Source organism: Balaenoptera ricei, chromosome 20 (assembly GCF_028023285.1).
Source record: "Balaenoptera ricei isolate mBalRic1 chromosome 20, mBalRic1.hap2, whole genome shotgun sequence".
Taxonomy (NCBI): Eukaryota; Metazoa; Chordata; class Mammalia; order Artiodactyla; family Balaenopteridae; genus Balaenoptera; species Balaenoptera ricei.
Window position 1 is genome coordinate 14,309,841 of NC_082658.1, and position 13,487 is coordinate 14,323,327.

At 39.1% G+C, this 13,487-nt stretch overlaps 1 protein-coding gene across 1 annotated transcript in view; it reads left to right on the forward strand.

Moving 5' to 3' along the window:
* Positions 1-664: 664 nt before the first annotated feature.
* The window catches only part of SMURF2 (SMAD specific E3 ubiquitin protein ligase 2), a 120,877-nt gene continuing 108,054 nt past the window's right edge, over positions 665-13,487 (forward strand). The window contains exon 1 of the mRNA XM_059907352.1: positions 665-761. Within this exon, the coding sequence (XP_059763335.1) occupies positions 710-761 (52 nt within the window). The 5' untranslated portion in view covers positions 665-709. The remainder of the gene's footprint in view (positions 762-13,487) is intronic.

Here is a 13,487-nt window from a genome sequence, read left to right on the forward strand (position 1 = left end):
AGTTCCTGCATGGGACAGCAGGACACACCAGCCCAGACCGCCGCGCCCAGGCCGAACACGGGCCTGGCGCCCCAGCGCCCGGGGCACCCTGCGCGCGCCTGCCCAGGCCCCGCCCTCCGGCCCCGCCCCGCCCTCCGGCCCCGCCCCCGGCGGTCCCGCCCCCCCCCCCCCCCCCCGTCTCCTCCCCGCCCCCGGAGCCGACGAGTGGCGGCGGCGGCGGCCCCAAGACCCGGTTCCCTCAGACAAGAGGGCGGGTGGAGGAGGAAGCGGCCGAGCCCCGAGTCCTGCTCCGGCGCCGCCGAGCACCGCCCGCCTCAACCGACCGGCCCCGTCGGCTCCTGGGCCTTGCCGTGCCGAGAGGAGGGAAAGGCGGAGGCGGCTGCGTGGAGGCAGCGGGGGCGCGGGAGCGGGCGGAGGCGGCGCGGCCGGCCGCGGCTGCCGCTTTGTTGTGCGTCCCGGGCCGAGGAAGGAGAAGTGGGAGGAGGGGGGAGCTCGGCGTCCCGCTCCCTCCGCGGCTCATGGCGACGACGCTCGGCACATCCGGGACCCTCCGGCCGTGGCGGCCGCGGTGCCGGCTGCTCGGGCCCCAGCCCCGGCCGCTGTGGTGACTGCGCCGCGCCTCGCCGTCGCCCCCGCCCCGCCCGCCGCCCGCCGGCCCCGGGCCCCGCGCCGCGGCCGCAGCCCCGCCGCCGCCCCCGCCGCCAGGGACATGTCTAACCCCGGGGGCCGGAGGAACGGGCCCGTCAAGCTGCGCCTGACAGGTGAGGGGGTTGGGCGGGCGGCGGGAGCCGGGCCGGGGCGGCCGCGGGGTGGCCGAGCCGGCGGGGGGGTGCCTGTGGCCTTGAGAAGGGCCAGGGTCGCGATCAGTGGTGAGTGGAGAGTCGGGAACGTGGGAAGGCCTAGTTCAGGGAGAGTAATTGCAAACCACTCTGCCTTGTTTGGAAATTCTTACAAAAGCCAAGGGTGACTCGGGGGTCTTTTGTTGGGGGGGGTGGTCCCCCGGTTGGAATTCCTGGCGGATTTGAGGTCGAAAAGCCTGGACCGAGAAGCACGGTTCTCTCCCGGGGTGTCGGGAAGCAGCCCTTGGGCTACTGCCCAGGTGGGGTCGTGGAGGGGATGAGGAGCTCCTGTGGCGGGGATTATTGAATCCGGCTGCTGACTGCGCGCAGTAAACACTCCTTAAAGATGGAGCGCTTAACGGGAGGGTGTGTGTGTGTGTGTGTGTGTTCCCTGGTTGTTAACTTGTTCGCCCACTTGTGCCCGCGTGCAGAACCTTCCCTCTCTGCTGCCAGCCACAGCAGCCGGTGCCACACACCTGAAACGCACGGCTTTGAGAGGGAAGGAGACTGAGGTTGACTTTTCCGGTGTGTCTGCCTGATCCGACGACTCGGGCTCATTGTACCCTCTGTGTTTTGGAAGTGTTTGATTGTAGGGTAGCGTGTTTGGGGTTGTTCCTTGTAGGCCGCAGAACATGTGTCTCACTGCTAACTCTAGACCTGCTTTAAAAACACATTTTTTGGGGTCCATTTCTAAGTATGTACTCAGACAGACTTTAAGCGAAGTTTTCTCTCTCTCCCCACTCTCCTCCACTTCCCTTTTCTAAATGGAAAAGAATGTCTGGAGGGGTTGCTAGATAGCAGGCTTTTCTTACAAAGTGTTTAAGATTCCAAGTGCATGAAATCTTTAACGTTACAGGTACGTTTTGCTTACAGTGTGCCATTTTTGATATTCTTACATGGTCGTGTTACCTCATTATAAGGAAAAATTATTTGGGGTTTGAAAAGTGTAATGGAAACCAGTGTACTTATCCTAGTTTCAGTATTCATTCTTAATTATCCACGTTGATATTCAGATGTGTGGTGAGAAAGGTGGCTTTCCTTAGAGAATCTGTGTGTGTATGCGTGTGTGGGTGCGCGTGTAAGAATAAACTGTAATTATGTTTGCCTCCACTAGACTTTGAGATTTATATGGACTAATTTTGTAATTGAATGCTTGTGTGTCACATCCCAGTCCACTGGCTGAACTTGCGAGATAAAAACTTGCAGTGAATTAGGTATTTGAGAATTTAGCCTGACTGTATGTTGGCTACAGTTTTTAAAATATATTACTTTAATGACAGTTTTACTTTCCTTAGGGAAGATTGCAAAGAATCATTAACTGAGTGGTTCTTAATGGAAAACCTGGATTGGGAGATGCCTGTCTCCCCTACTTCCCCCCATTCAGTTTCCTTATTTTCTTACCAAGCAATGGAAACCTTTATAAGGGATCTTTGTTGCTTTAGAGTTTATCTACTCTATCTGGTCCTCTCTGGAGTCAGTCCTGTGTCAGTGATGGTGGAAAGAACCTGTGATTCCAGGTGTGCAAAAAGTATCAGAAATAGGCTGGTGGCCACTTAATTCCTTCTAGGCTGTATACACAATAAGAACATGAGGGAGAAAACAGGGATTTTGATTTTCTGCAGATAAAATGAGTTTGAGGTTTTTAGTGTGACTCAACAGATCTTAAAGTGTTTATCTGTGGTTTCCTTACTGAATATGATACACTATAAAAATTCACGAGTAAAGTTAGGAGAAAAGATTACACTTATTCCCTATCCCTCCAAAAAAATACTGGACTAAATTTGTAGAGTGATTTTGTATTTTTAGATTTTTCTGAGGAATTTTAAATACACTGTGTCCCCTTAATTGTAAAAACAGTTTGAGATACTCTCAATTTCTTAAAACCATTGGGAATTTGTGTCTGTCATATTTTAAGAGAAAACTATTCAAATATTAAAAACATCGCCCTCTCCATTTTGGTTACGTATGGTGGATTCTCTTCTGTTTTGCCAGGAAAGTTAACATGTATTTTTTCATTTTTGTTCATTTACAGATTAGATGGTATAGATTTTAACACATAGATTTCAAGAACTGGATTCAATTAGCAGCTTTTTAGGACATAAACATTAAAGAGTTAGATGGAAAAGATTGTTTTGACTGACTGGATAAATGACAGGGCTGTGTTTGATGTGCGTCCAGGAATTGGTCTGGAGCTGGTGCCCAACTTTTCAGTCCATCTTGAGAAGCCAAATAAAATATTTAACCTAGGCCTCGTTTTGTTTAAAAAAAAAAAGTTGATTCTTTGTTAAGACCTTAAGAAATGTTTGGCATACCTTTAGACTAAGTGTTTAACAGTTCATTTAGATTCGGGTTCCATAAGAGAGGAAAATTAAAGAAAAAAAAAACCAGATCCCGTAGTGATTTTTTTATTTGGTTTACAATACACTTGGGCTGTAAGATGATTTAAAGTAATTGTTCTTTGCTTTAAGTTAATACCATACTAGTATTTTAAATTTATAGATGGTCTTTGATTCCCAGGTACCTTATGAATTGTAGTTACTCAATTATATCCTTAATGTAGAGTTGCCCCTTTACTGAAAGACGTAAACAACTCTTGCATGGTGTCTGTCTGTCACACACATACATACACACACACACTCTCATACACACACCCTCACACATACATACAAACTGAAGGAGAAGTATTTGAACCATGAGATCTCTGCCCACAACAGATATTAAACTTTTCCACATGTTATTCCTGAGACCACAGTCAACTAGCAAACTGTTTAGTATTTGTTGATGCAAATAAGGAAGGGCTAATTTAATCCCCAATTTGAGATTCCTCAGGTCATTGGTGGTTAAAATCTGATTTGGTCCGTTAAACTACTTCTATTTTTTATGACACATTAACACTTGATCATTAAAATGGGCTGTATGGTAAAGCTATCAATTTCAACTAGTATTTGTAGAGCAAATTGATTATAAAATGTAAAGTTTGTATACATTATACTTATGAATAGGCTTTTCTTATGATGGTTTGGATAGAAGATATTCTTTGATGGTAAAAAAAATTGGGGGTAATTTTTTATATTACTGTTTTTGAAAACCAAAGACTGGAAAAAGCAGTATAATTTCTAATATTTAAAATTCTTAGATATGGAGAAATAACAGATTACTTCTCCAGAACATTTATTGCAGAACTTTTTGTAATTTAAATGTTTTCGTACAGTGCTTCTCATGTTATTAATTTATAAAACCCTAAGCAGTAATGAGGTTAACCTTGTCTATAGCTAAAGGAAAATTACCTTTAAAAGTCTCACTTTAGATATGCTGGTATCTTAGTATTGTTTTACTGCATATTTTATTGATGCAAGCCTTTAAAAATTACAACTTGATTATACCTCGCAGTTTTCTAAGTGGGAATGTGCCTGTACACCATAATGACTTGTTCTAGGGGTGTTAGTGATTTGAATGTCCCCAGCTCATTTTTTTTTTCTTGGTTTCTGAGGAGGAAGCCAATGTGGCTTAGCTCCTTCCTTTTCTCTTAAGTTTCTCTCTTCTAGTCTAACCTTCAGGCAGGGGGCTGAACCTGCCTAGGTGCTTCATGTAGTTTGGTTTTCATTGGTGAGTAAAGAGAGAGTGTGTGTGTGTGTGTGTGTGTGTGTGTGTGTGTGTGTGTGTGTGCTTAATCATGGATTTTACTTTTTTCCTGTTGGTTGAACTGTAACTATCACAACATACTAACATGTCATTTATTTAGCATGTAATTTAGCATATTTAGTATATAACTCAAGGTTTCAAGGTAAATGAAGATCCATGCTTTAGCCATGCAAGGTTTTAATTTTAGCTATTTTTGATGTCTTTTAAAGATTTTGAAGGCTTTTAAAGATGTAATATGCCCTACTCCTTTCAAATAGACCATACTTAACAGAACTTAATGTTTTATTTATGATTCAGTATCATTATGAATATAAGTTATTGTGCTGTTGTAATGTGTAGTACAAGGATATCATCATGGTATGTAGAGAGAACCGTTTGACTCTGGCTGTATGGTGACATGTTTAACCCTGTTCTTACTGCTTTTTCTCTCTTTGCCTTTCTTTTTGTTTACTGTTACTTTCTTTGCTCTAAGAAAGCTGAACCCTTGAAATATACTGTTGTAATCAACATTGTTAGGTGTTTCTGTATGAGGGACATGTACTGAATGCTTATTAAGTGCCAGACACTGTATTAAGTTTACATCTGTTATTACTTTTAATTCTCATAATAACTTCAAGAGGTAGGAGAAACTCGGAGAGGTTAAGTACATGTCAGAACTCAAGTTGTCTGTCTAGAAAGCCTGTTACAAACTTACAGGATTTTGTGTGGAAAATAAAATAATTTCACTTATTTGGAATTACCCTTGTCCCCTGAGATACTTATCTCTTAAGGCTCAGCTCAAGGTACCCTTATCCACAGATCTTTCCTTGACCTGTGTTGACCTTTCCTCTGTGACTAAGAGGCTCTTCCTCTAGCATAAGACCTAACTCAATGAAGGGCATTTGTTGTCTATGCTGTAAGCTCCATGAAGGCAGAATCCTGTTTCAGCATGCATTAAGAGCCTTTTGGAATTTTATTTTGAACGAATGCTGGAGACATAGAAGTAATTCTGTGTAGTTTTATACGTGTTTTTTATGGCTGATGCACTGGGTGTGAGTGGCAAGAGGTGAGGCTCGTAGACAGGGACCAACCCATTTTAGGACCTTGTTATATTTTGTCAAGAAGTTTGATTTTTTTTTTTTTTTTTTTTTTTTAAGGTAGTGGGAACCATTGAAGGATTTTAAGCTTCGATATATTTGATGTTTAGAAAGGTTAATCTTTGGGCAATAGGAAGGATGGACTGGAATGGGAACCACGAAGACTGATTTTAGGATAACCAGTTAAGAGAATGCTATACAACAACCATTGTTCATATTTTTTTCTTGTTTTAACTTTTATTTCCAAATTCTGTTATTATAGATAATTTGTAAACACCTTGGTATGGATAATTTTTTTTTTTTTAAGGGATTGTTTTCTTAGGAAATTTCCATAGAGAGAGTGCTGTTGCATTAAAGGGTGTGGATCTTTTTAGGTTCTTGATTAATTTTTCGTCAGACTGTTTCCTAAAAGAATTGTGCCTGTTTAGAGCAGCATTGAATAAATGTGTCCCTCTTAATATTCTATTACAAGAATTGGCTCTTGTTTTTTAAAATGTTCGCGAACTTCATGGCATATAGTATTTAACATTTTCTTGTGAAGTTGAATATTTTCCTGTCTGTTTACTAATTATATTTCTCTTTGTTGCCTTGTTTGGTCTTGTCCTAGTTACCACTTAGGCCATTTGTGTTTTTCTTAGTGATCTGCCTGAGAATTAAAAAAGATACTAATCTTTTGTCATATTTGTTACAGACGTTTTCCCCAGTCTGTTATTTGACTTTTAATTTTGATCATTTTTGAAAGAAAAATGATTTTGAATAAATTTGTTACTTTAGGAGTCAAATTTGTCCAACTTTTCCTTTGTTTTTCCTATCATTTCTATACTTAGGAAAACCCTTTTCTTCAAGAGGCTTAGTAAATATTTAAGTACATTTTATTTTAGTGTTTTTAAAAATGGTTTAGGAAGATGTTTCCCCCCAAATTGCTACTCAGTCATCACATCATTATTTATTGATCAATTTTTCCTTTCCATAGTGGTGTGATATCTTTTTAGTTATGTTAACAAATTAGTTATAACAGTCAAATTATCTCTTGTTCAGTGCCATACTCTTCATTATTGTAGCTTTATAATTTAGTTTAATATTCTCATTGTGTTAGAAATATTTTTTTGCTGTTTTTACTTATTTGCTCTTACATGTGAATATTAAAATTGTTAAATTTAAAAAGAAATTTCATTGGGATTGTAATTAGAATGCATTAATTTGGGAAAAGGAGGCATTTAAGTGTATTTAGTTTTCCCACCTAGGAACATGTTATGTTTTTACGTTTATTTAAGCTTTTGTTCATATTGTTTAGGATAGTTTAATAGTTTTCTTCCTATGTTTTAATGTAATTCCAGCTAATTTATATTTGTGGCATATCCATTGTATTTTCTAACCTTAGTTATTGGCTTGTATTTAAGATTGCAGTCATATCTATTTTTGCTTGATTAGAGCAACTTTGCTGAACACTAAGCCTACTAATATTTCACTAATGCTAGTTTTCCAGGTATCAGTATTTGGCATTTTTTACAGTTGAATGCTAACATTAAAAATTTTTTTTCTTTTGTATTTTTCCACTAATACATAATTAATTGAACAAAGTGAAGAATTTTATGTTTGTTTTAGAATCGTATCTAAAGGCTTTGACTTTTTAAAAACCGCATTTGATATGAATTAAGAAATATCAACATGTGTCTTAAGTTTGGCATTTGGTTTCTTACTAAAAATTGACAGCAGACATAAAACTTAGTTTAAAATAAATCCTGATTTTAGGTAGGAATTCCTACATAGATGATTGCACAAATGGCATTTCTTTCTTTCCCAAAAGTTTCCTCCTGCCTCTTCACAGCCAGTCTCCTCATATCCCCAGTCCTTGACAACCACTGATTTACTTTCTGTTGCAATAGTTTTACCTTTTCTAGAATTTTATGTAAATGGGATCATGCAGTATGTAGTCTTCTGAGTCAGGCTTCTTTTCACTTAGAATAGTGCTTTTGAGGTCCATCCATGTTGTGTATCAGTTGTTTGTTCCTTTTATTCCTGAGGAATATTGCATTGTACACACGTACCCCATTTTGTTTATCCATTCACAAATATCCACAGACATTAGTTTCCAGTTTTTTGCCATTATTTATAAAGCTGCTATGAACATTTGGGTACACCTCTCTTTGTGAACAAGTTTTTATTTCTTTTGGGTAAATGTTTAGGATTGTTGGATCATATGGTAAGTATGTGTTTAACTTAAAAAAAAAAACAACTGCTAAACTGTTTTTCAAAGTTGTACCATTTTGTATTTCTACCAGTGGTGTCTGAGAGTTGCAGTTGCTCCGAATCCTAGCCAACACTTCAGCACTTGCTGTTGTCAGTCTTTGATTTTAGCCATTCTAATTGGTGTGTAGAGATTACTTCAGTGTAGCTTTAATTTTAATTCCCTTTGACCTACAGTGTTAAGCATCTTTTAATGGACTTATTTATCATCTGTGTCTCTTTGGTGAATATCTGTTCAAATCTTTTGCTCATAGTTTTAAAATTGGGTTGTTTTCTTATTATTGAGCTTTGAGAATTCTTTTTGTATTCTGGATACAAGTCCTTTATCAGATATGTGTTTTGCAAATATTTTCTCCTAATCTGTGGCATTTTCCCCCCCTCAATAGTGTCTCAAAGAGCAGAAGTTTTGAATTTTGATTAAGCCCTGTTTATCAATTTTTTTCTTTATGGTTCATGCTTTTTATGTCCTATATAAGAAATCTTTTCCTAATCCACAGTTCTAAAAATTTTCTATGTTTTCTTCTGCAATATTTATAATATTAGCACTTACATTTTGGTGTAGGATCCTCCTAAATTTAACTTTTTAAAAATTTGCTGTGAGAAATAAGGGTCAGGTTCTTTTTTTTTTCATACGGATATCTGATTTTCCTAGCACCATTTGTTAAAATGCTTTTGTTTCCTCCGTTGAGTTGTCTTGGCACCTTGGCTAAAAATCAGTTGACAACATACATGTTCTATTTCTGGACTCTATTCTGTTCCTTTCATCTATAATTCTTTTCTTTGTAAGTTTATTATTTATAATTCACACTTTCCTATTACTGTAGTTTTAACTTAAGTCTTCTGATTTCAAACATTGTTTGAACTTTTCATAAACATTTTGATAGTTTAATAAGCATAATTGAGTCTTTAATTTAGGACCCCATAATACTTTAGGATCTTGTAATGCTTTAGAGCAGCGGTCCCCAACCTTTTTGCCACCAGGGACTGGTTTCGTGGAAGACAGTTTTTCCATGGATGGGCAGGGGATGGTTCAGGCTGTAATGTGAGCGATGGGGAGTGGCAGATGAAGCTTTGCTCGCTAGCCTGCCGCTCACCTCCTGCTGTGCCGCCCAGTTCCTAACAGGCAACAGACCATTAGCAGTCCGTGGCCTGGGGGTTGGGAACCCCTGCTTTAGAGCCTATTTCATTTGTTTAGTCAACAAATATTTATCAATTTCTTGCCATATGTCAGACATTGATTTTTTTTAATTCTATAGTACCACGAATGGAGATATAAGAAATCAGAATAAACCTAGGTTGGGCTCAATATTTTTCTTTTCAGCATTTTTATTATGAATCTTTAAAAAGTTTATTATTATTTTTGTCTCTTACTGATGAAAGTAGATTACAATAAGCATGACTTAACAAAGTTTGCTGTTTACCAGCTATCAGCCCCCTCAACTCGTTTTTGGAAAAAGATGGGATTAAAAAAAATAAACATATCTAAAATGTGGCAATAGAAAAGAAAGGATATAATTGTTTTGTCAAATGTGGGTTGGATTATGGTTTTTTTATTTTATTTTTTATTTTTTTAATTTAACTTTTTAAAAAATTAATTAATCACTTAATTTGGTTGTGCCGGGTCTTGGTTGCGGCAGGTGGGCTCCTTAGTTGTGGCTCGCTGGCTCCTTAGTTGCAGCATGTGGGCGCCTTAGTTGTGGCATGCATGAACTCTTAGTTGCAGCATACATGTGGGATCTAATTCCCTGACCAGGTATCAGACCCAGGCCCCCTGCATTGGGATGGCAGAGGCTTACCCACTGTGCCACCAGCGAAGTCCCGATGGTTTTCTTAAACTTATATTTTATATTATGAGCATTTTTTCCTGTAAGACAAAAGAAAGGAAGAAACTTAATTTTTAATTGAGGTATAGTTGATTACAATGTTGTGTTAATTTCTGCTGTACAGCAAAGTGATTCAGTTATACATATATATACATTCTTTTTTTAAATATTCTTTTCCTTTATGGTTTGTCATAGGATACAGAATATAGTTCTCTGTGCTGTACAGTAGGACCTTGTTGTTTATTCATTCCATATATAATAGCTTACATCTGCTAACTCCAACCTCCCACTCCACCCCTCCCTCAACCCCCTCCCCCTTGGCAACCACAAGTCTGTTCTCTATGTCCCTGAGTCTGTTTCTGTTTGGTAGATACGTTCATTTGTGTCACATTTAAAAAAAATTAATTAATTTATTTTTGTCTGTGTTGGGTTTTCGTTGCTGTGCGTGGGCTTTCTCTAGTTGCAGCGAGTGAGGCTGCTCTTTGTTGCAGTGCATGGGCTTCTCATAGCGGTGGCTTCTCTTGTTGTGGAGCACGGGCTCTAGGCGCACGGGCTTCAGTAGTTCTGGCACTTGGGCTCAGCAGTTGTGGCTTTCGGGCTCTAGAGCGCAGGATCAGTAGTTGTGGCACACGGGCTTAGTTGCTCTGCGGCACGTGGGATCTTCCTGGACCAGGGCTCAAACCCATGTCTCCTGCCTTGGCAGGCGGATTCTTAACCACTGGGCCACCAGGGAAGTCCTGTGTCACATTTTAGATTCTATATATAAGTGACATTATATGGTATTTGTCTTTCTCTTTCTGACTTACTGATAATCTCTAGGTCCATCCATGTTGCTGCAAATGGCATTATTTCATTATTTTTTAATGGCTGAGTAGTATTCCATGGTATACATGTACCACATCTTTGTCCATTCATCTGTTGATGGATATTTAGGTTGTCTCCATGTCTTGGCTATTGTGAATAGTGCTGCTATGAACCCTGGGGTGCATGTATCTTTTTTGGATTAGAGTTTTGTCTGGGTATATGCCCAGGAGTGGAATTGCTAGATCATATGGCAACTCTATTTTTAGTTTTTTGAGGAACCTCCATACTGTTTTCCATAGTGGCTGCACCAATTTACATTTCCACTAACAGCGTAGGAGGGTTCTCTTTTCCTCCACATCCTTTCCAGCATTTGTTATTTGTAGAGTTTTTAACGATGACCATTCTGACTGATGTGAGGTGGTACCTCATTGTAGTTTTGATTTGCATTTCTCTAATAATTAGCGATGTTGAGCATCTTTTCATGTGCCTGTTGGCCATCTGTATGTGGAAAAAGCTTAATTTTATTAAAATCTAAGACGACTTTTTTATTTGACCACAGTGCATTCCTGGGAACTGTCACAAAGCAGACATATGTAATATAGACCTATTTACTGTTATTGTTGGAGGCAGTTGGGATGTTGTAGAAAGAGTATAGAACTTGGAGGCAGAAAATTTGGGTTCATATCCTAGTTATGCCACTGATAAGCTTTGTGCCTTTAAGCGAGTCACTTATTTTCTTGGTGCCTATGCTTTCAGTTATAAATGCATGTTTAAAATGACAGTGTAATTTATTTTAGGATCCTGCTAGATAAGAAATAATGTGTGTGAAAAATACTGTTCAAGCTGTAAAGTATTATGTTAATGTATTTTGAAATTTTTGATCTAAGATTGTGTTTTATTTTTTAATTAATTTTTATTGGAGTATAGTTGATTTACAATGTTGTGTTAGTTTCTGCTGTACAGCAAAGTGAATCAGTTATACATATATCCATTCTTTTTTAGATTCTTTCCCCATATATAGGTCATTACAGAGTATTGAATAGAGTTCCCTGAGCTATACAGTAGGTTCTTATAAGTTATCTGTTTTATATGTAGTGGTGTACAAAGATTGTGGTTTTTTTAAAAACATCTTTATTGGAGTATAAATGCTTTACAATAGTGTGTTAGTTTCTGCTGTATAACAAAGTGAATCAGCTATACATATACGTATACCCCCATATCCCCTCCCTCTTGCGTCTCCCTCCCACCCTCCCTATCCCACCCTTCTAGGTGGTCACAAAGCACTGAGCTGATCTCCCTGTGCTATGAGGCTGCTTCCCACTAGCTATCTTGCATTTAGTAGTGTATATATGTCAGTGTTACTCTCTCACTTTGTCCCAGCTTACCCTTCCCCCTCCCCGTGTCCTCAAGTCCATTCTCTACGTCTGCGTCTTTATTCCTGTCCTGGCCCTAGGTTCATCAGAACCATTTTTTTTTTTTAGATTCCGTATATATGTGTTAGCATATGGTATATATTTTTCTTTTTCTGACTTCACTCTGTATGACAGACTCTAGGTCCATCCACCTCACTACAAATAACTCAATTTTGTTAAAGATTGTGTTTTAAATAAAGTAGTCATAACCGATTATATGCTGTTTTATAGGAGCAAGTGCAACATTAATAATGATTAATATAGGTATTGATTTAAATGAAATCATGTCTTATAAAATAGGCATAAATGTTTTGTACACCTTGGGGTACCAGTGTGTTGAAGGAATTCATATAGTTAAATTAGCTATTGTTATAATTTTAAAAAAATATTTAATTTATTTATTTGGCTTTGCCGGGTCTTAGTTGCGGCATGCGGGATCTTTAGTTGCGGCATGTGGGCTCTTTAGTTGTGGCACATAAACTCTTAGTTGTGGTGTGCACGTGAGATCTAGTTCCCTGACCAGGGATTGAGCCCGGGTCCCCTGCATTGGGAACGTGGAGTCTTACTCACTAGACCACCAGAGAAGTCCCTAAATTAGCTATTGTAATAATTTTTATCTTTAAATGATATAGCAAACATTTAGACAGTTAATTGTATTCTCCCTCAACCCCTCTATCCAGTTTTGGTAAGAAGTGGAAGAGCTTTGGAGAGTAATTTGAATGGCTCAGGATTTTGGAGATGGGAGAACTGTTTGGATCCAAGTCTTCAATGACTTTTTGCTGGTACTTTCAAAAATAGCCTGTAGTTTCATCTGTTGCCAGTAGATGGAGATATTTCTGCACAGGTAGATGTGAACAGTGAGTAAAGACCTGTAAAACAGAAACCCAGAGTGTAAATAAGAGTTCTTGAAATAGAGCTGGAGAATTAGAAACTATCAAAGGTGATGCTGGCTTCTAATGCACATCCATACTTTAGGATAAACTTTCTTATATAAACTCTATGTTACATGTACAGGAGCAATACAAAAATTATTTTTGTTATATTAGAATTGCAGGGGCTTCCCTGGTGGTGCAGTGGTTGAGAGTCTGCCTGCCAATGCAGGGGACACGGGTTCGAGCCCTGGTCTGGGAAGATCCCACATGCCGCGGAGCAACTAGGCCCGTGAGCCACAATTGCTGAGCCTGCGCGTCTGGAGCCTATGCTCCGCAACAAGAGAGGCCGCAATAGTGAGAGGCCCGCGCACCGCGATGAGGAGTGGCCCCCACTTGCCGCAACTAGAGAAAGCCCTTGCACAGAAACTAAGACCCAACACAACCAAAAATAAATAAATTTAATTAAAAAAAAAAAAAAAAAAGAGGCGGTTAGGTCATTTAAAAAAAAAAAAAGAATTGCAAACATTGGTAGTTTATTCAACTTTTTTTTGTGTGTGATCTTATGTCGTCAGGCTTTAAATACAACTTTCTCTAGTGAAGTAGAACACTTAATTGCTTGGTCAGATTATTCAGAATCATATAAATTTAATACTATAAATAAGGTTGAAAGAGCTTTCTTAAAAAAATTGAATTTTGTAAAGGAAGAAGAATGAAGAAAAAATATTTTTAAAGATTCTTCTATCTTTTTAAAGTAAAATAGTATTTGACACAT